The 26990-nt window shown below is 57.9% G+C and overlaps 1 protein-coding gene across 1 annotated transcript in view; it reads left to right on the plus strand.

Annotated features, from left to right (window-relative positions):
• Window positions 1–21417, plus strand: part of RASGEF1C (RasGEF domain family member 1C) — a 68272-nt gene extending 46855 nt beyond the window's left edge. The window contains exons 5-14 of the mRNA XM_037136381.2: window positions 4474–4674; window positions 5692–5766; window positions 7953–8042; window positions 9261–9363; window positions 9761–9840; window positions 9920–10015; window positions 12706–12801; window positions 13502–13625; window positions 20279–20351; window positions 20822–21417. Coding sequence (XP_036992276.1) covers window positions 4474–4674; window positions 5692–5766; window positions 7953–8042; window positions 9261–9363; window positions 9761–9840; window positions 9920–10015; window positions 12706–12801; window positions 13502–13625; window positions 20279–20351; window positions 20822–20846 — 963 coding nt within the window. The 3' untranslated portion in view covers window positions 20847–21417. The remainder of the gene's footprint in view (window positions 1–4473; window positions 4675–5691; window positions 5767–7952; window positions 8043–9260; window positions 9364–9760; window positions 9841–9919; window positions 10016–12705; window positions 12802–13501; window positions 13626–20278; window positions 20352–20821) is intronic.
• Window positions 21418–26990: the final 5573 nt, after the last annotated feature.

The raw sequence follows: 26990 nt of genomic DNA on the forward strand, positions 1-26990 counted from the left end.
GGCTGGGCTGCCTCTTCCGTGGACGCAGCCATTCAGAAGTGGGGCTGTGGCTCCAGCCGTGGTGGCAGGGACGGGCGTGAGTCCTGTGCCAGTCTCCTCGGGAAGCCAAGCCCCTCACTGGCCCCCAGAGAAGCTGTCAGCTGTGCTGGGGAATCTTTCCAACCACCCAGTGGCAAGAATCAGATGCACCTGAGACCTGTGCTGGGAGCAGCCATCCCCCAGGTGTGGGGTCTGGGAGCAGAAATAACTCATTCGGGACATTTTTGAAAAATGATTGTGTTTATCTTTAGAGAGAAGGGAAGGTGGAGAGAAAGGGAGGGAGAGAAACATTGATCAGTTGCCTCTCCTCCGCACCCCATCCGGGACCAAGCTTGCAACCCAGGCAGGTGCCCTCCCAGGGGATCAGACCCCCAACCTTTTGCTCTGTGGACAATGCCCAACCCACTGAGCTTCTCGGGTCAGGGCTCAGTCGGGACATCATTCAACTCCTCCCTTGCTGAGTGGTATGAACTGGAACCAGGGTGCCCCAGCGCCCCCCTCACACCACCCAGGCCAGGGGCCCCCCAAGTGTCTTAATGATCCCCAGGTTGTGCATCCTCAGGAAACCCCCACTCCAAGGGGGAGACCCACTAGGGCCCGGCCCCCCTCCCTGGCTGCTGCAGGTGGACTTCAGGGGCGCCCCTCCCAGCATGGGCAGGGGCTCGTCTCAGAAGAAAGCAGGGGAGCTCTGCTCCTTCCTGGGTGAGGAGAAGCCCGTGGGACCACCTGAGCGGAGACACAGGCCGGGCAGCACAGCTCTGGGGTCGCGGGCCAGGCGCCTGCCCTCTCTGAGCGTCATCCGTGAAACGCAGACGATCACTGTTCCCCACACACAGCTGTGAGGCAAAGCCCCCGAAGTTGCTTGTGCTCTTACTTCAGCTCTCGGTAAAGTCGAGCTCTGATGGGGAACAAATTCTTTCCAAAAGTCAGGCGTATGGGGGTTATTTTTAACCTCATGGAGCTTTTCGAACAGACACAGAGAACAGCAGCCCTGAACTCCTGAGCACCCAGCCCCGGCGTCGGCAGCTACCGACCCACCCACCTCGTTCCCGGTCCCCTCACACACGTCCCCTGACAAGTTATTTTTAAACGTAGACATGTTTTTGCTTCAAAATTGTTGCAGCGTCATCCTGTAAACAGGTTCACACGCAGGGGCGAATCACGTGACATGAAGCGCCACGCAGCCGGCAGCGAGGCGAGTGCAGGTGCTTCTGGGGCTGTGCGTCTTTGGGCAGGTGGCTTAACTTCTCTGAGCCTTGAACGTATTCTGTGAGAGGGAGGGTAACAGTCCCACATGCGCAGGGCTGTGAGGGAGCTGCACACATGGGGCCAAGGGCCTGTGGGGCTTCCTTATCAGAGCAGCGAAAAAGAGCGACACCTTTCTCGTGTCCCCGCTCCTTCCCTGGAGCCTGTCTTCACTGTGCTCCCACCGCCTCTCAGCAGCTGGGAAGGCCATTCTTCACGGCCACAGAGGCCTTCCCAGCACCTGGCCCTTGCATCGAGGCACTGCTATGGGCCACCCTGTGCTGGCAGGGGACCGAGGAGTGTGTGGCAGCCAGCCCTGAATGTTTTGGCTCAGGGATGCAGTGCCAAGACTGAAGGAGGCCGGCCTGGCGCTGGGAACTAGGGGTGCTGCCGGGACAAGGAACTCCTCACCATTCCCTGGTGGGCCTCCGCGTGGGCCCAGATGTGCCCGGGGCTGTACTGGCCTCCGTCCACAGGCTGTAGAAATTAGCGAGAAAATGAGAGGAGATCAAGGTGAAGGGCAATCTGTCCTCACATTCAGAAGGGGAGCCAGACTTGAAGATTTAGGAAAGAAGCAACCACTAAGCTTGAGGTCGGCACCACTGGGGGGACTCTCAGCGAGTCAGGACGCAGGAAACAAGGGTCACTGGGAACGAGTGTCGGTTCCAGAGAAACAAGTCCTGCTAGGTGACCTGCGTCTCCATGAGCAGGTGAGCATGCAGTCTGGTCCGAGCAGAGGCCCAGGCCTGCTGCGTCCTTGGCTCCAGGAGGATCCGTGGTCGACCCTGGAGAGGCCGGCCGGCTGGGAGCAGGCGAAGGCCGTGTCCACCCATCAGCAACCACATGCAGGCGCCTCTGCCAGCCAGGCCCTGCCCTTCGTGCTGGGGCTGAGCAGCGCAGCTGGCGTGCTGTGCTGGGGACGGTGATGAGAGAGGCAGGGGGAAGACATGGGTGAGCAGGGCATGGCGGGGGCTGTGGAGAAGGGACACGCTTGTCCTTGGGCCAGAGGACGAGAAGGATGTGCCAAGGGGAGAAGGCTGTGCCCCCTGGAGGCACGGGGGCGGGGTCAGAGGGATGGAGCCACGGCCTGTGTCCCGAGCACAGGCAAGGGGAGGCCACCGAGCAGGGCCCCCGCTGACCTTGGGGCCTCCAAGCCAGGCAGGGTTTCGTCTTTGTGGAAGTGTGGAGACGTCCTACGGAAGGAGGCGCAGGGGTCAGATGTGCGCTTTGAGCAGACTGCCGGCAGCACAGTGGAGGGGAGAGAGGCTGGCATTGACACGCCCCCCCGAGGAAGCCGCTGCAGCCATCAGGGACATGATCACAGCCGGGATCCAGAGGCCGTGGAGGAGGACGAAGTGTGGACAGGGAGGGAAGCAAAATCAAGAGGGTTGGTGACAGCCTGGTGACAGGGTGGGGAGGGCCCTGCAGGACAGCTGCAGGCCCATGTGCCTGGCCGGGACTCTATTCCTCAAGACAGAGGTGAAAATGGCATGACTTCCGCTCGCACATGCCGGACTGAGGTGGCCCCTGGGCTGCGAGGCTCTGGTGACCAGAAGAGAAGCCGCACATGTAAATCCACAAAGACTGAATGGCACCCCAGACATGAACCAGCTCCCAGGAGTGATGTCCAGAACAAGGGAAGAGAGGACCGGGGGAGACAGGAGGGACCCCCGCATCCTGGCATGGTGCGGGCAGACAGGCCAACGGACACCCCGATGTGGGGACACCGGGCCGAGGCGACGTGCCCAACACGGACACAGCCTGAGAAGTGCTGCGGGTCAGCCCGCTGGTCAGCAGCTGTGGCGCCAGTGGGGGGAGTGGACTGGAAGGCCGGTGTAGCCCCCCGGAGACAGCTGGGTGGGTGGAGGAGAGAGACCGCCATGGAGGCGCCAGGGCTCACCGGCGAGCGACGGTGCCGCCCCAGGCGGGCTGCGGCCGGCCCCAGCTCACCGTCCTCCCGCCTCTCTGATGAAGGTCTGGGTGTATGGACCACACTTTCGGATGCAGCAGAGCTGAGAGGGGCTGTGCCTTCTACAGGTGATGGAGAGTCAGACCTCAGTTCACCCACTCGCTGCCCAGACCAGGGGGTGCCTTCTGGGTCTGTGCCCCACGGCTCTGGGAGTTGGGGTTCAGGTCCAGAGTTGACGGCCCCCTGTCCAGTGCCCTCTGTCCAGGGGTCCCTTCACCTGAGGCCACTTCACCCGGAGGCGCTTCCTGCAGAGGCTGGCAGACGCCATCTTCGTCACTGGAGCTCTGGGCACTGACAGTGCTGGGCCTCAGTGGCCCTCTGAGCCCTGTCAGAGACTTGAGGAGCTGTCCAGGTGCCCTGCACATGCGGCCCTCAAGCCAGATTCCCCGCCTGCCAAAACAGCAGGCCAACGCGCACCTGATCTGAACTTACCTGGCAGTGCCCACAGTTCACCTCCCAGACCTCGGGGGCCCATGTGTGCCACTTGCCACCTCGGTGCTGCCTGGGGCCACCACTCCCCACCAGCCCCTTGGCTTGTGGATGATTGGGTCCACCTGGGGGGCAGGAGGTGGGTACTGTTTGTTGGCAAGCTCAGGGGCTCTTTGTGGGTTGCTGACCACACCCTTGGGAACACGTGAGCACCTTGCTTAGTGAACCTGGCCAGTCTGACGGCACCTTCCCTGGACGTGGAGGGGTCTCTGAGAGGGAAATTATCAGTTTCCCCTTGGGCGGGAGGGTGGGGCCATGGCCTTTGGTCCCTGCACCCAGCCCAGCGTGGCCAAAAGAGGAGCCCACCTGCCGAGCTGCTTGGTGAGGGACTGCATGGGCTCAGGCAGCCCCCTCTGCCAGGAGCCAGTGTGGCTTGAAGGCTGAGCTGAGCAAGAGGCCAGCTGCCCGGGGCAGGGCCGCTCCACACCTCCCTGCTCCCCTCCCTCCTCTTCCTGGCACTGCCCCATCACCCAGACAGTTGGGGCGACTTTGGACCCCCAACACCCACCCCAATGTCTGCTCTCTCCACAGTTCCCACCAGCCGCCCTGCACCCTTCTCTCCTGTTGGCCTTGACTGTGGCCCTGATCCCAACCTGCCCTGGATCGGGTTCTGGGGGGGTGGGGGGGTGGGGGCAGGTGGAGGCACATCCCTGCCAGCCTGGGGCCTGCTGGTCTCTGATGGCAGGGGCAGACCCGGCTGCTCAGGCTGGCGCCCTCTCCCCACCGCGCAGGCCTACAGAAGGCGGCTGCACCAGCTGCTTCAGGCCCTGCACCAGAAGCTGGCAACCTTGGGCCCGGCGCCGGAGAGCCTGCTGGGCGGCGACAAGCCTGTCTCCTACAGGACCAAGCCACCAGCCTCCATCCACAGGGAGCTCCTCAGCGTCTGCAGTGACCCCTACGTGCTGGCCCAGCAACTGACCCACGTGGAGCTGGTGAGCAGGCCCACGCCACCCTCAGCCCGACCCAGAGCCGGGCACAGCCAAGCTCCCCATCTGGCCCCCGGGGCCAGCCAGGCACCCCCAGAGCTCCCTGGCTTCAAAACAGTCTCTCACCAACCCTGGCGCCAGCACAGGAAGGCCGGACAGCCCTGCCCAGCTTTGACCTCTGGCTGGCCTGGGAGTCCAGGCTGGCACAGTGGCACTGGGTTCAAATCCTGCCTCTGACACTACTGCTGTGTGACCTTCCCACAACTAGTGCCTTCTCTGCCTGGGCCTCGGTTTCCCGGCCCAGAACCCACACAGACATACTTTGCCGACCCCTGCTTTCCAGAGAAGCCCAGACAGTCCTCCCTGCTTTTGTAAAGGGGGTGCCTCAGCCGGCCCCCCAGCAGGCTGGGTTCCAGGAGACACAGAGGCCAAGGGCCCCTCCCTCCCTGGGAGGGAGCATGGAGTAGGTGGCTTTCCTGTTAATCCTCCAGCACTTGTGAGTCCCCTGCTGTTTTCCAGGCACTGTACTCAATGCTTGCATGTGCTGTCTCACGTCTTCTTCCCGTTGCTTGCCAGGCACATGCTGTTGTTACTCCCTTTACACAAATGAGGAGACTGAGGCCCAGAGAGGTTAAGGACATGTCAGAAGTCACACAGCAGAAGGCACAGAACCAGGATTCAACTCTGACCCGACTCTGAACCACCAGGCCACGCCTGGGGGGTGTGGGCCACCAATCACCCAGTTTCCAACTTGGTTTTCTGGGGTACCACCTCCCACAAGCACTCCCTGCGAGCTGGCAGCCCCTGGGCACAGGATGGGAGGCCTGCCTTGCTCAGAGATAGCGCTGAGCCCTGTGACGCCCAGAGCAGGGCTGTAGAGCTACAGGGAGAAGGGCGAGTGCCTGGGACCCTCCTGGGGTGGGCAGGGAGGCAGGGAGCCCGAAGGAGCACAGTGCCAGGCCCCCCAGAGGGCACACATCTCCCCATAACTTCTCCCAACTCCTCTTCTCCCTCCTCGGGCAGGCACGGCTGCGACACATCGGGCCTGAGGAGTTTGTCCAGGCTTTTGTGAACAAGGACCCTCTGGCCAGCACAAAGGTAGAAGGCCCTTGGACAGCTGGGACCCACTAGCACCTCTGGTAGATCCACTGGCATCAGCTGGGCCAGCTTCCCAGGGACCCAGGGCAGGCAACAGGCTTGGATGCTCTACCCCTGCCCCAGCATAGTGGGGGGACTCAAGACAACGACAGCCCTGAGTCCCCCCAGAAGCCTTAGAGGGTGGGGTGTGCCCAGCCGGGTCACCCACCCCGCGAAGGCGGTGGAGCCGGTTAGCGGAGGTCCTGGGTGGGGAGGAGGGTGGAGGGTGGAGTGTGCCCTCCACCCGCTGCTGCTGGAGTACCGTGCTTGCCCGTGGGGTGCATTGCGGTGGACACGGGTGCCCTCTAGTGGTTACTCGGGGAAGCGCAGCTGGTGCTCACTGCTCAGGGAAGGTCAAGGCGCTGTCTTCTTTCTGAGGCTGGAGTGGCCTCTGGGCCAAGCGCTCCCCACACGGTCCGCACACCGATTTCAGAGCACGCCCCTACCCTCTCAGAGCCCAGCCAGTAGGGTGCCTGGTGCTGATCAATGAGGTCAAATGCGAACCAAAACTGGAAATATTGTGTCTTCTGCCCTGCACCTAATAAAAAAAAAAGTGCAAAGTGAATATGAGATGGCATTTTTCCCTCTCAGATTAGAAAAGGTTAGAAAAGGTTAAACATTGTATCTGTGTAGGGAAGCGACACCTGCACAGCTGTAGGCGGAATCTGGCACAGCCACTTTGGAGGGCAGTGTGGCGACAGCATCAACATCCTGGACCCCAAGTTTCCACACCCAATACTTCATGCTACATGTATGCACACCCGTGCACACAAAGACGTACACACAAGAAACTGGGATAAAGTGTTCGTTATGCCGTAGGGCTGGGAGCAAACTACCTTATTATTCATAGGGACTGGACTAAAAAGTTTAATACATCCATCCATAGAATGTTATGCAACTTTTATAAAAGCAACTATAAGTATGGAACAATCACCAATATGCATTGTCAGTGACAAAGAGCATGTGGCTGTGACAACAACAGAAGGGAAGGTGCGTGACACACAGCTGCTGACTCCGCAGGGAGCCCAGAAAACCGTTCCTGTGGGGCGCTTAGTAAAGCGCCTGAGCACAGGGGGAACCAGCTTGGCCCTTGGGGACCCCACAACACCCCGAGAACTGCTGCTGTAGGGTGCACCGTGTAACTGTGTGTGTGTATAGTCATACAGTGCTGGCGCAAAGGACACCTCTCTTTTTATTACAAACTCTTATTACAAAATCATAAGTGTGCAATTCTATAACATAACATCCCAAGCACACCGTATGACACTTTAGGTGCAATGTTCAAATGGAAACTATACATTATCACACCCATGCTTGTCACCCTACCAACCACACTCAGGCAGGCGTCACTTCTGCCGGGCCCTCTTTGGGAATAGAAAGACAGCTGATTCTCACCACTCATAGCATTTCTGTCCCAGAAACCCGCTGGGGGCACAGGGTCAGCAAGTGCCCTTGCCCCAAAGGGCAGGCCAACAATTGTCATCGGCCAGTCACCAGACAGCCTCGCTCTCTCGTGTTTCTGTGTCAAGGCACCTTAATTAATAACCCTTGTCACTCAGTGACATCACCCTCGTTGTCAACAGCACCGGGACTCCCGTCTAGGTGAAGCTTGCTCACTCGTGTGCTTCCTTAGAGCACACCACACTCTTCCTGGGCGCTGCACGGGTACCCCCAGTCCCCAAGGCAGTGAGACCACCACACCTCGTGTGTGGCCGAGAGGACGCTTGTTTTCAGTGTCGGCACTGAAGTAGGAAGGCAGGGTGTCCTTGACCCTGCTGTCGGCATGGGTTGGGCGGCTCAGACTTGGTGCCAGTCTGCACAGAGCTCACGTGGCCGCGAGTGACAGTGGACGTGAGACGAGTGTTATCTGGGGGTTACAGATAAATATTTAAGGAGTAGACAGACTCACGAACACAGAATCTGTGGATGATGAGGGTGGACAATTACATATCATATTAATATGTCCTATTAAGTTACATCTCTGAGTGCATAGAAGAAAGACGAGGAGATATCCATCAAATCATTTGTGTTGGCGGATGGTTTTGAGGTGTCAGCATTTCCCAAGTTGCCTACGAGGATCATGAGCTGACTTCAGGTCCCAGAAATCCGTGACAAAGCAGCTGACCCTCACCCTCCGCCTCCCCTAGCCCTGCTTCAGCGATAAGACCGAGAACCTGGAGGCGTATGTGAAGTGGTTCAACAGACTCTGCTACCTTGTGGCCACCGAGATCTGCATGGTGCGTGGGGACCTGGTACAAGCTGGCGCGGCCCTCGGCCAGGGCTGGGGGGGCCAGAAGGGCTTCTGGAGCCCGTCCATCCCCAAGTCCAGGGCCAGGCCGGGCACCCCTCCGAGACGCCAGGTGTCACTGCCTGCAGTGACATTTCCCCTCTGGGCAGAGCCTGGCACAGGTCTACCAGCCTCTGACAGAGGGTTTCGGAGACCCCTCCCTGAAGGAACTCAGGGCCTCTCTGCTCCCCCGTCTGTGCCCATCCGTCTGCCACCTGGGCCGCAGCCCCCGCTGCTGAGCTCACTCAGGATCTGGAGGTGGAAACGACCTGACCTGTGAGAACTGGGAGATTGCACCTTCAAAGCTCAGGTCTCTGGCTCCTAGGAAGGAGAAAGCCCCGGCCGGTCTGAACCGGCCATGCATGTCATATCACCCACCCCTCCATCCAGCCCTACACGCCCTCTCTGTCCCACACAGCAGAGGGACCCTCCTCCGAGCCCGGTTCTCACCATCAGGAGAAGCCCGGGGGTCGCTTTTCCCAGGAAAAGATGGGACGCAGCACCCGTGCCAGGCTGGGCTCTCTGGAATCGGGTGCTGCAACAGAGCCTGGGGTGCAGGGCGTTTGTGGGGCGAACACCTGTCACGGAGGATGGGGCAGGGGCAGGACTGGCTGGAGGAGAAGTCGCCCTGAGTTGCCTCTGCCTGTGGCAGTTTCCTGTCCCTGGGCCCACATCAGACCAACAGCACTGTCCCTGTGCTGCCCTCCCAGGAACGAAGAACGAAGAACCGGGCAAAGGCCGAGGCCCTCGGAAGGGGTTGGCATGTCTGGGAGGCGGGCCGCTGCTGCTCCTGTCAGTGTGGGAAGAGCACAGCGTGGGGCCTGGGGTTCCCGAGCTGGCCCAGCAGGGCTGCCTGAGTGAAGCCCGGCCCGCAGCCCTGCCTGTGGACGGCCAGCCCCTTGCAGGGAGGAGAGGCGAGGAGCATGCTCCCTGCTTCTGGAAGGGGCACTGGAGCTGAGCCTGGGGGAACAGGGGCCTCCTGTGGCCCCCCTCAGCCCCTCCCCGTGCTGGCTCACCCAGGGTGTGTTTGAGACCCTGCACCCTCAGGCTGCAGGCGGGCCAGATCACACATCTCAGCCATTAGGAGGGACTGGCTGGGGGAGCAGGGAGCGTCCTCAGGGTCGGAAGGGGACCCATCATCTCTGAGGTTCAGGTGCTCTGTCCCCAGCCATCCAAGAAGAAGCGGAGAGCCCAGGTGATCGAATTCCTCATCGACGTGGCCCGAGAGTGCTTCAACATCGGCAACTTCAACTCTCTCATGGCCATCGTCTGTGAGTGGTGGGCTCCCGGGAGGTGAGCGGGGTGTGAGCCAGGGTGCTCCTCTGTGCGGAGAGTGAATGCCAGAGGTCCAGGGAAGGTGTCCATGTTGGGGCAAGCGCAGCCCCCTCAGGGTACTTGGAGAGGGTTTGGCAGCACGTCCCCAGATTCGGGGAGAACGGGCCCAGAGCAGGACCCGGACACCAAATGGGGCCAGTGTGCTGGGGCCTGGGACAGGGGCCTGCACACACAGAAGCCAGGCCACCCCACCAGTGTCTCCCTGCTCTCTGATGGCTGAGGCCGCTGCAGACCTCAGTCCCAGGGGCCGGGCCAGCTGGAGCCTGCAGAGGCCTCCTGCAGGGGCAGTGCCTGGGCTGTGAGGCCCTCCTAGCACGGCCCTCTCTCTTCTAGCCGGCATGAACATGAGCCCCGTCTCCAGGCTGAAGAAGACCTGGGCCAGAGTGAAGACAGCCAAGTTTTTCATCCTGGAGGTGAGTAAGGCAGCCAAGCAGCCTGGGGACGTTGGCCGCCCTCAGACACAGCCACCCAGCCACCCCTGTCTCCTTCCAGCACCAGATGGATCCCACGGGGAATTTCTGCAACTACCGGACGGCCCTGCGCGGAGCCGCCCATCGCTCCCTGACCGCTCACAGCAGCCGGGAGAAGGTAGGTCGGAGGCTTGCCTGCTCTTCCGGCTTCTCCCCACCCGGGTCCCTTTGATCCCTGAGCTCCGCTGCTTGGAGTCCCTTCTGTTTCAGATCAGAATGCGGTGCCAAGTCCGTAGGGTCTCACACCGCCCTACTCTAACCGCAGTACCTTCCTAGATGTGGCCTCAGGTCCCAGCGGTGCTTCTGGCGTAACTGGCCTGAGCTCCCTGCTGAAATGACCTCTCCACAGATCCCTTCAGTTGCTCCAAAGTCTCCCATGGCATCCGATGCAAGAAGCCACCCACAGGCCTTGGGACTGCAGCGAGCCTCTGGGTTAAAGCGTGTCACCAGCCGGTGACAAGCCTTGCTTGTCGCCACACACTGCACATGCTAGCGCCAGCAGGGTCTGCAGCCTGGCCCGCTGTGGGAGGTCTGGTGGTCCCAGGTCCCTGCAGGGTTTGTGGAGGTCTGCTTCCAGCCCCGGGGGTCATAGGACAAGCTGTTCTGGAACTGCCTGGGGCGGACACCAGTGACCAGGTTTGGGGCGCTGGCCCTTCCTGCTCAAGCTGTGTGCACTCACCAGTGCGGACCCAGGAGAGCTGAGCAGTGGGGGCAGCACTCAGTGAGGGGGCTCCAACCCCAGGACGGGCAGTCCGGGCACCACCCCCCAGCCAGGAAGCCTGGAAACGGGCAGCAGGAGCAGGGACCTCGCTTCACGGAGCTCGGACTGCAGGAGAGCCCCGGGCCTCCAGCTCCATTAACTCTGACAACTGTTCTGTGGGGTGGATCTCGGCGTCACCACTTCCCTGAGAGAGCGAGGTCAACACAGTAAGTAAGCGGCAGGACCAGGTGCCAGACTGTGACCCTTGCAGCTCCAAGTTGTGTGGTCTTTGTGCAGCACAGGTGCTTCCTGCTTCCGGGGCACAGGCGCCAGGAGGCAGCCGCAGGGGCCCACAGTGCAGCCTGGTGTCCGAGGTGTCGGCCGTGACTCTGCGCTCCGCATTGCTTCTCTTCTGTCTGCACCGAGGCCAGCGGCCTTGGAGCGGATGCACTGGGACCTCCCGTTCCAGCTCTGGGTGGGGCGCGGGGACTCTGCGCGTCCAGGTCTGGCGGTAGAGGCAGCTGACTCAGTGGAACGTTCAGTTTCACTGCAGTCACCTCTAACCCCTGGAGAGGGACAGACTGTGGGTGGGGCCCACAGAGGGCGCTTCCCAGACGATGGAAGGCTGGAGCGTGGATGGAAGGAAAGACAGAGGTATCGATAGAAGGAATGATGCAGAGAAGGAAGGTGGGAAAGTAGGTTGGTTGCAAGCTTCGGAAAGCCAGGGTGGTGGAGTCACAGTGCAGCCCAGGCAGGGAGACCATCTGGGATGTTGGAACCGGGTAGGGTGGGCCTGGGCCCATGTGGACAGGCGGGAGTGGTGAGAAGCGCTGTGGACAGCGCTGCCACCCTGAGGACCAGCCCCGGGGCCTCCAGGAAGCCTGTACCAAGCCCCTGGGGAGCCCTTGGTGTCCTCGGAGTCCCTCTGCCCTTAATCCCTACCCTGTCCCAGCATTTCTGCCCACCTGGGCCCAGCTCAGCCATCATGCACCAACACGGGCCTGGGACTCAGCATCTGGGGGGGGGTGAGGGGTAGGCTCCGCACCTGCTCGAACCACAGTGCGAGGGCCTAGTGCCTGGTGGGGGAGCTCGAGAGCTAGGGTCCTGGGGCTGAGCACGCAGCTGGGTGGCTTAGAGAAGGGTGTCCTCTCTCAGTACTCGAGGCCATGGTCAAGGTGGGCAGGCCCACACTCCCTCAAGAGGCTCTCAGGGAGGAGCTGAGAGCTCCTTGCTTCTTCCGGCTTCTGGTGGCTCAGGAGTCCCCTAGCCAGTGGCCACATTGCTGCCACCTCTGCCTCCATCCCCACATGGCCGTCTTTCCTGTGTGTGACCAAATCCCCCTCTCTTTACAAGGACATTAGTTCCTCGACTGGACCCAGCATCTCCAGCATGACCTCATCTTAACTGTCTCCAAATACGGTCCCACTGATGGGCTCCAGGGCTTGGGACGTCAACCCACCCATTGGGTTGGGGGGACAGTTTACCCCACAACAGCGGGGTGCAGCCAGCTGGTTCCCCAGGGTGGTCTGATCTGTGAGCAGTGGTCTCAGACCCCGCAGGGTGGGCAGAGCAGGGAGGGAGAGGCAGCACGGGGAAAGCCTGGGCTCCACCGCTGGCCTGATCTTCGGGAGGCAGCAAGTGCACTTGGCCGCATCACAGTGCAGCAGGCTCAGGTCTTCTGCACCAGAAAAGACGTAAAATGATAAATTGTTAAATGTAGATTAAAGAGGAGGCCACAATGTCACAGCAGGTGCCCCCATGGCACCTGAACTTCATGTGTGCACTGTCCCTCCCAGAGGGCGCTGGAGGGAGTGTCGGGACTGTGCACCTTACAGAGCAGAACGGCAACTGCGGTGGGGGCTCAGCCGCACCAGGGCTGCAGGGGCGAGGAAGCGGGCTGGGCCCTGTGAGCGGGGGAAGGCCTTCACCCATGTGGCATCCGCGTTGCCGTTGCCCCCACGGGACACACTACGCAGCTGGGACCCCGCACCGGCCGGCGGGCAAGCTGTGCCCAGGAAGCCTCCCTCGCCTCTGCGTCCTGAGGACGCTCCTGATGCCCCTGGGCCGGTGCAGCTGACCCGGGCTGACCTGCGCCCTGTCCCCTCCAGATCGTCATCCCCTTCTTCAGTCTGCTCATCAAGGACATCTACTTCCTGAACGAGGGCTGCGCCAACCGCCTCCCCAACGGGCACATCAACTTCGAGGTAGGGCCGCGGCCCCCAGGGCAGGGGCAGGCTGACCACGGGCGAACAGGGACTGGGAGCGGTGGGGGGGCCCCCCGAAGCTGCGCACTCCTGGGGTCTCTGCACCAGCACAAGTGTAGCGGAGAGACACACGTGCCCTGGACGGGCACCAGTCTGACAGCGGGCAGGTGCCGTGCCGCTGCCCGGGGGCACAGTGCGTGGTCGGGGGCAGGGGGTCCCAAGGAGAGGCCGGAGCAGCAGGAGGAAGCAGTGGGTGAAGGGCGGAGTGTGCACTTGGGAAAATGATGTCTCCCTGAGCCACACTCACCTCTGTCAGCAGGGTCCTCTCCTCCCTGAAGCCCCCTCCCTACCCCGCAGGCAGAAGGAGGCCCTCGCAGGAGAGGCTGGGCATCCCTGGGTCCCAGGCTCCAGTCCCCAGCCCCTCAGAAGCCAGGCAGCTGTGCTGCTGAGTCTCCCCTCCCGGCTCTTGGACCCAGCCGGCACTCGGGGTGCGTGGGACCCAGGCGGTGGGTGACCGAAGTCATGGGGACAGAACTCACCCTGCAGCAGGGCTGCCCCACCCGCAGGCCCCCCCAGCCCCCAGCTCCCGCAGCAGTAGGTCCCAGTCGCCCCTGTGAGGCCAGGGCCGGCCCCACTCTCCCAGGCGACCTGGAGGCCCTGGGCGTGGAGCACGACAGTCTCGCCTCTGTGACCCGAGCAGAAGTTTCTGGAGCTGGCCAAGCAGGTTGGGGAGTTCATCACATGGAAACAAGTGGAGTGTCCCTTCGAGCAAGACCCCAGCATCACGCACTACCTGTACACTGCCCCCGTCTTCAGTGAGGACGGTAAGATGGCCCCCGCCCCACGACCCCTAGACGATGGGACTCTTGTGTGGCCTCTCGGTCACACCGTCAGTTAGGGCCCCTGCTCTGAGCACAGCGACCCGCGCCCACGTTGCTGGCTCTGGGAGGGAGTGAGAAGGCTGCCTCCCCCTGGCTGGGTGCTGGCCACCCGCAGAGCACTGGCCCGGGGCCAGGGGCTGCAGACTGGACGTCCCGGGCCCAGGCTTCTCCCTGGAGACAGTTTGGGGGCTGTGGGGCACGGCAAGCCTGGAGCACCTTGTGTCTGACCCACTTATGACCAGAAAAGTGGGGGTGACGGTAAGAACTGCCTTCCCAGGGCCCATGTGAAGATGTCATTCCACAGCTGGGGTGTGTGTGTGTGTGTGTGTGTGTGTGTGATACACACCAGCACCAGACGAGGCATCTCTTCTCCAGAGTGCTGTAAATGTCCTTCCTGGTCACTTGTCAGATACAACAGATTTGCTGGTGAGTTTGCTCAGTGAGGGGACTCCAGGAGCTCCCTGTTCCAGGAAGAGAAAATGCTGACGAACCACGTGGGCATCTGGGCCTGAGCCGCCCCTCCCAGTGGGCGGGGCAACCCCACGGTGAGATCCAGGCCCCGGATCCAGGGCCTGTGAACCCCCCCAGGAACCTCCTGCTCATCACTTGTGCACCAGAGAAAACGTTCTGTCAAAAACAAAAAATCAGAGAGAAGGAAGTTTTAGTGACTTTGCTTTTTAACTGTTAATACTTTCAACTTTGGCATTTTATTTTTTTACATTTTGGAGACCCTTCACCCAACAAAAAGCTCAATAGCCTGGTGGGTGGACCAGCCTGGGCTGCTCCCGCCCCAGTAAGCTCTGTGACCCCAGGCAGGTCCCCCACCTTCTCTGCGCCTCCTCTGTGGCATCTACGAAGTGTGGGCCTGTGAGAACATCCTTCCCGGGGCCACTGTGAGGTTTTCTTGAGTTGGCACAGCAAAGCCCACAGGACTGCGACCCACTGACACTGATTATAGCAGTTTCCTGTTGGTGCGGAAACAAATCCCCACAAAGCTGGTGGCCCAAATCTACCCAGGTTAATCCACGTGCAGTTCTGGAAGTCAGAAGTCCAAAATCAGTTCTGCTGGGCTACAATCAAGGTGTCAACAGTGCCGGCTATTTCTGGAGGCTCTGGCTGGAGAGTTGCTTTCTGGCCGCCTGCTGCCTCTAGTGGCACCCGTGTCCCTGGGCTCAGGGCCCCTCCTCCCCCTGCAGAGCACATCACATGGCCAAGTCTCCCTCTGTCTCCTTCTCGAAGGATGTGATGGCGGTTAGGGCCCACCTGGATAATCTAGGATTATCTTTCCATCTCCAGATTCTTTTATTTATTTATATTTTTTTAAAGAGAGAGCTCGAATTTGTTGTGCCACTTATCTGTGCATTCATTAGTTGATTCTTCTGTGCGCCCTGATGGCAGATCGAACCTACAACCTTAGTGTATTGAGCCGACACTCTAACCACCTGAACCACAAGGCCATGGCCAGATTCTTACCTTAATCACACCTGTGAAGTCCCTTTTTGCCATAGGAAGTGACGTATTTACAGGTTCTGGGGATCAGCACCTGGGAATCTCTGGGGGTCCTTATTCCACCTACAACACTGGGGATTGTCGCGGTTGTCATCATCAGCCCGCAGACACCGGGCAATCAGCGTGTCAAAGGCACATTCAGAGAGGAGCAGAAGGGGTCTCAGGATGGAGGAGAGTTGGGGGGATCATGTCATTCACTCCTGGAGACAGCAGTGTTTCTAGAGAGGCTGCTATGTGCCAGGTAGTGACTTAGCTGTGAACACACAAATGAGATCCTGGGCCTCCTAAAGCTCCCTTACGAAAGGAGCACCTCCCATTTGACCCTCTCTTCTCCTGTCCCTCCCATACCACAAAAGTGAAGAAAAGCAAGAGAAGGGGACTCAGTTGTACTGAGCCCCAATTAGGCCGGTCAAAGTCCCGGAGAAAAGTCCTGCCTGCCTTCGGCTCCTAGCCTTCCCTGGCTGGGCCTGCCTAGCAATCCAGTCAGCCCTGAGGCTCTCTGACGCAAATGAAAACACAGAAAATCTCAGCAAGGAAACAGAAAATATAAGAGCCAAAAGGAAACTTGAGGACCAAGAGATACAGTAACTGCAATAAAAACCTGGGTGGATGGGCTCAACTGCGGAGTGAAGAGAACAGAGGAAAGAATCAGTAAGTGAGAAGGCAAAACCGTGGAAATCACACAGCAGAGCCTCGGGGGCCTCAGGGGCTGTAACAAAACACCTGACACTCCTGTCATCGGCATCTGGGAACGTGAGGACAAGAGGACAGGGTCGAAAAGCACTTGAAGAAATAATGGCGGGAAATTTCCCAGATTTGGAGAAGCCATAACGTACAGATTCAAGAAGCAAAGTAAATTCCAAAGAGGATGAACCCAAAGAAACCCACACCAAGACACATCGTAGCCAAACTTCTGGAAACTTAAGAAAAAGAAACAGATCCTAAAGCACTGGGAGAGACATGACTTTTCACCCATAAGGGAAAACCAGTCCAAATGACATCAGATTCCTTGTCAGAAAGCGCGGTGGCCAGAGGCAATGGCATGGTTTTCAAGTGCAAGTGCTGACAGAAAATAACTGGCCACCCAGAATCCTATGTCCAGTGGAAATGACGTTCGGGAATTTACTATAGGTAGATCAGAATGGAATTTCACAAGATTGCCATGCAACCCACAGGAAGACAAGAATAAAAACAAAACACAGAACAAACAAAACAAAACAGTAAATACGTAAGATCGCAGACTCAAGCTTTAACAGATCAGTAATCACACTAGATGTAAATGGTCCAACTACACCAAGCAAAAAGCAGAGGTCAGCAAATTAAAAAGCATGACCCAGCTACGCCACCTACAAGAAGTTCATTTCAAATATAATGATATGGACAGGGTTCAAGGTTAGAAATGAGGAAGCAACCAGAGGGAAGCAGGAATAGCGATATTAATATCAGAAGGTATACTTCAGAGGAAAGAAAATTTCCAGAGACAAAGAGGGGTAGTATTAGAGGGTCAACCTCCCAAAGAGACAAAGCAATTCTAACTGTGTATCCGCCAAACAGCAGAGTCGCAAATTTATGAAGCAAAGACCGGTAGAACTAAAGGAGATATGAACAGATGCACAGTTACAGTTGGAGACGTTAGTGCCCCTGTCGGTGATGATCGATGGAACAACTGGACAGAAAATCATAACTCACCAATGCCATCAAATAACAGAATTGACATTTATAGAATATTTCACACGACACATTTACAGAATACACATTTTTTTTTCAATTGCTCACAGGACGTATACTAAGATAGGCCATATCCTGAGTACATAAAATAAACAACAAATGAAAGTAATTGAAATCATACAAAGTTTGTTCTCAGATCACAGTGGAATCAAACTAGAAATACACAATGTAACAGGAAAATACCCAAACATGTAGAATCTAAACAGCACACTTCTAAATAATCCATGCATCAAATAAGTTTCCAGGGAAATACAAATACTGAGCTAAGTGAAAATGCAATAAAAATTTGTGAACACAGCTAACACAGGACTGAGGGACTTCTAAGCAGTGAATGCGTGTATCAGGAAAGAGGGGAAGTCTCCAGTCAGTCGTCCACGTTCCCATCTCCAGCACCTACAAACAGGAGCAAAATAAACCCAGAGCCAGCAGAGGGAAGGAAATGAGAGCACGGGAGAGCAGAAATCAGCAAAGCGGAAACAAAACAGCGGTAAGAAAACTCAGTTAAATGAAGAGCTGGTTCTTTGAAAAGAAGGGTAAAATTGCCATCCTCTGGCAAAGAACCTCTTGACAAAGAAACAGAAGACAGAAGTTGCGAATATCAGGAATGAACGGAGACACCACTGCAGACGCCGCCAACACCGACAGGCTGGTGAGGCGGCACCGCGAACAGCGCTGTGCACACATGTGTGACTGGTTCGGTGAAATGGGTCAGCTCCTTGAAAAACACGCACCACCACAGCTCGACATGAAACGCATCATTTGAATAGCCCTATAACTATTGAGGAAATTGAACTTGTCATTTCAAAACACCCAAAAATGAAATCACTAGAGAATTCTATTAAACATTTAAAGAAGAGTTTATCTCAATTCTGCACAATCTCTTAAAAATATAGAAGAGGGAACTTCCCAACTCATTTCGTGAAGTCAGTATTACCCTGATACCACAAACCAGATTAAAGGCCATATAAAAATAATCATAAAAACCAATACCCCTCGTGAATACAGGTAGAAAAGTTCCTTAACAAAATATTAGCACATGTAATTTGGCAATATATAAGAATAACTATAATGATGAAGTGGGTTTGTTCCAGAGATGCAAGGCTGTTTAATATTTGAAAATCATCAGTGTGATCTACCATATGAACAGGCTAAAGGAGAAGAACCACTTGATTATATCAATCATACAAAAACATTTCATAATTTTTTAAATTTTATTTATTTATTTTTAGAGAGAGGGGAAAGGAGGGAGAAGGAGAGGGAGAGAACCACCAGCGTGCAATAGAAACACCCATCAGTTTTCCCTCACACGCCCCCAGTGGGGACCCAGCCCACAACCCAGCCGTGTGCCCTGACTCAGGATCAAAGCGGCGACCCTTTGGTTTGTGGGACTCCAGCAACAGAGCCGCACCAGCCAGGGTGCACGTCACAGGTTCCATTACGCATGCCTGGACAAAGCTCTCAGAAAAATCAGAATAGAAGGAAATGGATCAGCTTAATAAGCTGCATCTACAAAACCTCTTCAGCCGGCATTATAGTTGATTGAGAAGCACTGCACACTGGTCACCAGGATCGGCACAAGGCAAGGATACCAACCGTCATCGCTGTTATCCCACATAGTAACGGAAGACCTAGTGTATGTACAACTAGGAAAGAAAGGGAAGTAAGGCAAGAAAGGAAAACACAGACAACAGTGTGCTGATGATGGGTGGGGGGGATAGAGGATAAGGGAGGGGTAAATGGTGATGGAAGGAGACCTGACTTGGGGTGGTGAACACACACTACACAAATCAGATGATGCATTTTAGAATTGTACACCTGACTGTATAATTTTATTAGCCAATGTCACCCCACTAAAATCAATAAAAAATGTTTTAAAAAGACGTACAGCTCAGAAAGGAAGAATTAACATCATCCCTATTTGCAGAAATAAGAATATCCCAAGGAATTGACAAAAACTCCTAGAGCTAAGTGAGTTCAGCAAAGGTTGTAGAACACAAGGTAAATATGCAGAAGTGCACTGTATCTCTGTGCTGGCAATGCCTGTGAAGACACCGAAATTAGAAATACAAGGCCATTTATAATTGCTCCAAAAAAAAATGAAGTAGGCGTGAATGTAACTAAAACATGTACAAGATTCGTGTGCTAAAAATGACACGATCCTGATGGGAAAAATCAGAGAAGAGCTGAATATACGGAGACGTGCTGTTCGTGGATTGAAAGACTGAACGTAGCAAAGATACCAATTCTCCTCTTCAGACTTAAACACAGGTTTCATGCAGTTCTCACCAAAATCCCAGAAAGATATTTTTTGTAGACAGAGACAAGTTTATTTTAAAATTTATATGATGCAACAAGGGACCTACAATAGCTGAAACAATTTCAGGGGGAGGACAAGAATAAAGGGGGAGGGACCTCTCCACCCAGTGTCCAAGGCCAGTCAGTACCCTCTGGCCGCAGCGACGGAGACAGCTCGGTGGTGGCAGCACAGACACAGGAACTGGGACAGGGCCACCGGGAATGGGAACCGAGCCACAGGGACGATCCCCGGCGGGGGGGGGGGGGGGGGGGGGTGACTGGGCCAAAGAAGCGAGTCAGGCCCAGGAAGACATCCTTGTCAACCCGCAGTGTGGGGGCGTGTGGGCAAAAATCAACTCAAAAGAATCCTGGACTCAAATGTAAAACTATGAAAAAAAGCAGAGAAAATCTTTAGGATGTAGCACTAAACAAAGAGTTTCTAACCAAACTAAGGACACAACTAAAAATGACTGGGCACTTGCCCCAGAGAAGGCAATCCTCGTGCTCACGCACCAGCCCGCACAGCCACGTCTGCGGCGGAGCAGCTGGTGCGCCGCCCCACCCCTGGGACCGAGGGGGTCGGGGGCGAGGGCAGCGGCCGAGGCGCTCCCTGCACCACGCCCAAAGCTCCCTAGAGTTCTGCTGAGTGAGAAGAGCCAGTCCCAGAGGGTTACACGCCGTCCGACTCCATTTATGTCACGTTGTTGAAATGACAGAGACAACAGATTAGTGGTCGCCAGGGGTTAGGAAAGGGAAACGGGAGGGAAGTGGGCGTGGCCGTAAAGGGCGCGCGAGGGCTCCTGGTGGGAGGCACTCTCTGCTCTGCTCTGAGTGGGGTTGGGGGCGTTGGCGTCCGCACCCCCAGCCGCCAAGCGTCCTGCCCTGAGGTTTTCCAAGTGATCGTTCTTCCGAGGCACCGGGTGGATGGCTCTGCGTTACTTCCTACAACTGCGTGCGAGTCCACAATTATCTCCCAACCACAAGTTCAATTGTAGCGCTCTCGGTGTAGAACTGGTTATCATCATCAACCATAATCACGTAATTTCACTTCATTTTCTGGCTAGGTCTTTATTTGGCTTCTTATGAAAGTGAGAGCCCAGAGAACCACACAGAAAAAGAGAGGTGGAAATCTCTCAGGTGAGTCTGTGTGCGCCCGCGGGAGTGGGAGTGGACTAGGAAAGGGGGTGGGTGCTGGGGGCGGGAGAGACCCCAGACCCCACTCATCTGCCTCCTGGGAGCCCCCAGCCCTTGAGGAGAGAGCGCAGGTCAGGCCATGACCCTGGGTTGAGAGTGGAACTCAAGGGCTAGGTAGAAGAGGCTGGGACCACGACCGCCCCACGGTTGGTGGCTGCCCCTGCGGGCGATCAAATGTATGTCCCCCAGGGCTTTGAACCCCTAGTCCCCATCCTTGTGCTAGAAGTGAGGCACACACCACTTCCTGCTCGTTCAGCCCATGGGCACAGCCGAGTGGTGGGCGGAAGTGACCGACATCGGTGGGCCTGAGCCGAGGACAGGGCAGGGGGCCGCCTGGGGTGGGAGGCCACCTGCTGAGGAGGTCACCGCTGGAGAGAAGAGTAACCAAGGGCTGGGCCCATTTAAATCTTCAGGTCTTCTATTCTGGGGAAGACGTGAGGCTCAGGGAGCTGGAGGAGGAGGCGGAGGAGGAGAGGAAGCCCTGACGCAGCTGGCCCAGAGGTCAGGGGGGAGGCCTGGGTGCCTCGCTGCTTTGCCCACAATGACCCCGTGGCCTGGTGCCGACACGCTGACCACGTGGCTCAGGAGACGTTTCTCCTCCTTTGGTGAGACCTTGATCCTGGCAGGGCCCAGGACCTCCAGACTCGTGGGCCGCCCGTGCCTCCGAGGCCCTGCCTGCAGGACCGTGGTGGCCACACTGCCGAGCAGTCTGTCCATCCTCCACGAGGACCCACTCTCCCCAGGAGACTCCAGCGTAGAGGCCAATGCCACTCTGCCGCCAGGGACCCGAGAGACTGGCATGCTGTGAGAGGGGCCCCACCCTCTACAGAGGGCCTCTCCCCTGCCCCTGGAGATGGACTGGTTTCTGCAGCCCTGGGCACCCCATTTCTGGATCTTTCTGGTGACAGCTGGGACACTGGTCAGCAGGACAGATTTGAGTCATGAGTTGGCAACCTGTACAGCACCTTGTAAACTGTTGAGCTGGTATAAACACATTCACACACCACGAGTCCCCATGTCCACATTGAGTCTCTCACTATGGGCTTCGCCAGCACGCAGCCAGGGAATGCCGGGGCCTTGGGCAGGTGCGGGTGTGGTGGCCGCTTCCACCCCAGGGCCCCCAGGCCATGGTGACTGACAGGGCCTGCTGCTGAGTGAGCGCTCAGCCAACCTGGGATGAGCAGATTCCACAGCCCTGCGCATGGCCAGGTGCCTCTCTGGTTGCAGGTGGGGCACAGGGGGAGTCAGAAGCTGGGTAGGAAGCCTCAGCCCACCAGGAGACTCTGGCCTTGGGGCCCCCACACAGCCCCTTACACACAGAGCCAGGCTCCTGGGCCCGGAAGCAGATAGGCTATGGGGCTGCTGAGCCCTCACCTGGCAGGTGGCCATGTGCCCCAGTCAGGAAGCCCGGGGGTGTGCTGTGCACTGCCATTCCTGGCAGAGAGGCTGAACTGACACAGCCTGGCTGGCTCCCGGCCACATTGGGCCCCACTCAGGACCAGGCTCAGCTACCTGGGCAGCAGGGTGACCCCAGGACCTCAACAAGACTCCCAGAGGGCCAGCAGCCTGGCGGAGGCGAGGGGTGCTGTGTGTAAGGGAGAAATGGGAGCTGCTCTGTGCCCTGCCCACTCCCCCAGCTCCAGCTGAGACCTCAGAGAGAGGCCGAGTCTGCAGGGAATGGGGGGCAGAGCAGGGAATAAATAGGCTTCAGCCATATCTGGCTCCTGACGGGCCCGGGCAAGGCCCTTGGACCAAATCCGAGGGGTCCTGTAGGTCCCTGGAGCTGGCTAGCAACCCCTCCTCATCCCCTCAACCCCGCCCAGCGTGCACACTCTGGGTCTGGCTTTTCCTGGAGCCACGTCAGTGGGGACTGTCTGCCTCCTGGTCACAGTGAGCACAGCCTCTTGGGAGCAGGGTGAGTGGCCCAGAAGGAGTGAGTGGCCTTGCATACGCACGGTGGCAGCTGCAGGGCTGGGGACCTTGGGCTCTGGGAGGCCTGCCCACCACGCAGTCCCCTCCAGAGGGAGCTGTGCCCTACCCCGGCCACAGGAGATGGGACATTCAGAAGGAGGCTCCCAGCCCACACCAAGGGCCCAGGCGTCACAGGTGTCCAGGCTCCATCTTCTTACTCCTGAGTAACTTAGCACCGGGGCCTGTGAAGAGGCCCCAGAAGGCTGAGCTTTGGGGATGGCAGGTGGGGACAGCCGGCCACAGTGCCCTTCCTGCCTCCCGCAATCCCCTTCCCCGGGCGGGGGATCCCAGCTCTCTCTCCGAGGCCAGCCCCCAGGTGCCTCCCACAGTCGTGCTCCCTGCAGCCTCCTCCCAGCTGCGAGGAGCCCCGGAGAGGATGCTGGGGAAGAGGTGCCGGGCCCACGCCTGAAACTCCAGGGCAGCCAGTCCTGTCGGGGCTAACAGAGGGTGTGGGGGCACCGCTGCCCCCGGCCGGCAGTCCCCACGCCAAGGAAACGCCCTTTCCTGTTTCCTGCTGCTGTGGCCTTGCAATGCTCTTCCCATGGCCTAGCATGCTGTTCCCCACTTTGTGGATCTTGCCAGAGCCCCAGCCTCTGGGGAGGGGATCCCGACATGCTCCTGTCAGACCCTGTGGCCGGGCACAGATGGGTGTCAGGGACGGTGGTGAGGGGAGGCCTGGGCTCAGCCCCAGTTTGGGGGAGGGTACGACCAGCTCTGTTGAGGTTCAAGGCTGGGTGACGGGGACTGAGTGCAGTTGTGTCACAGGTTTATGCAAGGAGCCCTGAGCAGGCTGCCCACCTCTCTGAGCAGCCAGGAAGTGCCGGGCCCCAGGGCAGCTGGGAGGAGGGCCTTCCCTCCGAGGACCCGCCCAGCAGCCCCTGGTTGGGGACCCTGGTGCCCTTTCTCTGGTGCAGCCTTGGAGGCCAGAGGGTTGGTGCCCTGCTCTCAGCCACACAGGCGGTTCCTCAGCCACATCTAGGACTTGGGGCCCTTCTCTGCAGAGGCCCTCTGTCCTTCCACCATCCCACCAGGGGCTCCAGCGGGCAGGGCCTACACTTTGGGGCAGGCAAGGGCAGGCAGCACAGGCGGGGCCCCAGACCAACGCCCCTGAGGCCCAGCTCGGTGCCAGCGAACACGAGCCCAGCACACGCCCCAGTGCGAAGCTGCCATTCAGCCACCCAGCTGGTGCTCAGGCCTCAGGGCTGCAGGCTGGCCGGCAGCCCTGCTGCGCCCAGGAGGCCAGGAAAGGGCTGTGGCTGGGCCTCTCCTTGCTGTCTGGCCCTTTTTTCTGAGCGCCCCCCGCACCCGGGAAGGGAACAGGTGGGTGGGGCTGGGAAGACCTCCCCATCTGGGATTTACCTCGGAGGCCTCAGACCTGCCTGGGGTTCAAAATCAATTTGTCCTCACGTGGACGACTAGGGGTCCTCAAGGCCCTGCCCCACATTGCGGCATCCTTGGAGGGCCCCCAAACCCTGCCATCCCCCACACCCTGCAGGTCCCTGTGAAGGCATCTCATCGTGACCAGTGACTTGTCCCCAGAACCCAGCTATAGCCAGGCCTCTGGGAAAGCCTGTCCCTTCTGCACAGAAGCCCTCCAGGTAGGACCCCAGATGACCCCAGGGCAGTCCTCAAAGAGGTGGCCAAAGTTGTCCCCACAACACCACAGACCCTGCCCCTGGCAACTCGGGGACAGACAGCACCAGCGTGGCCCCTGCCCCTCAGGTCTGTCATGTCGCGGTGTCCCACTCTGTTGCAGGACTCGTCCGAGGTCCTCGAGCCCCCCCCCGCCACAGCACTGCCAGCAATGCCCTCCCCAGGCTCGGACTCTCTGCTGATGAGCCCATCAACGTCCAAGAGCCACAGCCACCGGGCCACTCAGCTGGAAGCTCTGTCTGGCCCTAAACGCGGCTCTCTGCCGTGAGTGCCCAGCCCCAGGCCGGCAAATTCCATGAAACCAGTGCTGCTGCCATCCCCCAGGGCCAGGGCCGGGGAGCAGGGAGCCGGATCAGCCGGTCACCGCAGCCCTGCACACGGGCACCACTGCTGAGATGAGGGACCCGTGTCCATGACACGCCGCCGGTGCCGAGCTGTGGGCCCCGTGTATGAGCCTCAGCGTGAGAGGACCAGGAAGGAACGTGCATTTGCATTCACTTGTGTCACGTTCAAAATCTCTTAAAAACTTTGAAGACATTAAAAAACACACAAAAAAACCTAATCATAATAGTGAACGTTTGAGAAATGTGCACTGGGTGGATGGAGAAAGACTTCCTGCTTTTGAATCATGCCATGTATTACCTATTCAAGTTAATGAATTAAAGTTTAACACACATACCTCTCAGGATCCCAGGGCAGAGAAAACCGTGGCCGGCTTCCAGCTGGGGAGGCTTCTCTGGCGTGGGTTACCAGACAGGTCTGCACACTCCGAGTTTCACAGAGTATTGGTTTGGAGCATGCCGGCACCAGCTGGGCTCAGGGTCCTCCAGGTCCCCGACAGCACATGTCATCAGGATGTGTTCCTGCTGTGAGAGGCATGTGCCAGAATGAGGACGTAAATCAGGAAAGATGACGGAAGTCAGAAATCACGGCCTGTGTCACTGGCCAGGAAAAGGCACATCCTGGGGAGAGGAGTGGACAGGGCAGACTGCAGGGAGCAGGAGGCAGGCCCGGGGTCCAGAGGCTGCGGGGGCTGAGCCTGGGGTCCCGACCAGGGTGCCCTGGGGACGAAGCACAGGAGGGGCAGGGAACCAAGGGATGGCTGGATTTGTTATAAGCCCTTCAACACTAGGAATTATTTTCATGCAATTCTCTGACTTTAAAAGTAACCTTTAAAGCCAAATCATAAAATTTCATTCAAGCAACCAACATACAACAAAAAATCTCCATGAATCGCTGTGGGTGGCAGGCTGGGCTCCCACACCCGAGAGGGCCTGTGGCCTCACAGAGGGTCCAGCACCCAGAGTGGCGAGCAGGGCGACAGGCAAGCACAGGGGCCGCTGAAGGCGATGTGCCTCTCAAAAGTGTCTGCTTCCAAAGCAGTGTGAGCCCAGCACAGAGTGGGGTGCTGGGCACGGGAGGGGAGGGACAGGGTCGCGTCTCGGGGCAGTGGCCATGAAGGGTCTGGTCTCTTCAGGTGCCAGGAGCAAAAACCTCGGAGTGGAGGCGGGAGGAGCTCCACTCGCTCCCAGCAAAACAAGCATAAGGGTTGAAAATAACTGAAAAAGAAAAAGCTTCGGGAAACTGTCTTAAGAGCACAGAGTAAATGAAGGAAGTATTAAGAAAATATAGTAAAGCTCAGACTGGATGGCCCACTCTCCCCTTCTTGGCTCTCAGCTCCGCATGACAGAGGCTGTGCCCCAGGCAGGCGCAGCCAAGAACACGGGGCCCCCCTCAGGCCCAGGCGAGGCTCCCTGTCTCCCCCAGAGGAACAGGTGCACGCATGTCTCAGCGCCCCCTGCCTAGCACCTCCGCCCCTTGTGGCCAAAGATAAATCCCGAGTAAGTACCCGACGAGTGGTCGGGACCCCCTTCCTCCACTGGCCCCCACATTCATAGGGTGGAAACGGCCCCAGGTGCTTCAGTCAGAGGACATAGGGGCCCCGGTCGCCCTCGCCCCTCCTCGCTTGCAGGATGAGAACCCACAGTGGTAGAGGCCAGCCAAGAAGAGCAGGCCAAGCTCTGGGAAGGGTCTTGTGACTAAGTGGCAGGTGCAAGATTGAAGGCATGGAAGGCAAAGTAGGTGGCTGATGCATGAAGAGGACTTTGACTTTTACCCTCTAGGTCCTTGGGAGCCATTGAAGAGTCGTGGCTCCTGACAGGGTCACATTCTTTTCCCTGTGGTCAGTCCACCAGCTGGGAAAGAGGGAACCACTGAGGGCAGACAGGCCATCAAGGAAAAGAGGCAGTGAGTAAACAGTTAGGGGCAAAGCTTGCCCAGCTAGATGGGTGAGTGGATGGATGGATGATGGATGGATGATGGGTGATGGATGGGTGGATGATGGATAGGTAGATGAAGGAATGGCTAGATGGGTGGAGGGAAGGTGGGAGGGAGAAATGGAGGCAGAGAAAGCGAGATGGTTGAACAGATGGGGCGAAGTGGGGGGAACAGAAAGTGTTAAGGAAGTACGCTGCACAGGACTGGGGGTCACCTGCATGTGTAGGGTTATCGCGCTGCAGCCCGGGGCTCTGACGCACAGCCTCCCAGAACGGCCTGCCACCCTCTGCTCCTACATGCGCACCCCATTTATATCCTCGTTAATCAATATTAACAGCCTGCTGGGTATCCTTCTTCATCTTTCTCCTTGTTCTTATAAACATATATAGATAGAGAGATAGTGGTAAAGGAATTTTTAAGCAAATTTGGATTTTTTAAAAGATTTTATTTGTTTATTTTTAGAGAGACGGGAAGGAAGGGAGAAAGAGAGGGAGAAAAACATCAATGTGTGGTTGCCTTTCATGCACCCCCTACTGGGGACCTGGTCTGCAACCCTGGCTTGTGCCCTGACTGGGAATTGAACTGTCAACCCTTTGGTTCAAAGGCCCACACTCAATGCACTGAGCCACACCAGCCAAGGTCCAAAACTGGATCTTATTGTGTACATTACAAGTGGCTCTT

This window comes from Artibeus jamaicensis, unplaced genomic scaffold (genome assembly GCF_021234435.1).
Source record: "Artibeus jamaicensis isolate MK-2021 breed Jamaican fruit bat unplaced genomic scaffold, CSHL_Jam_final scaffold_286, whole genome shotgun sequence".
NCBI lineage: Eukaryota > Metazoa > Chordata > Mammalia > Chiroptera > Phyllostomidae > Artibeus > Artibeus jamaicensis.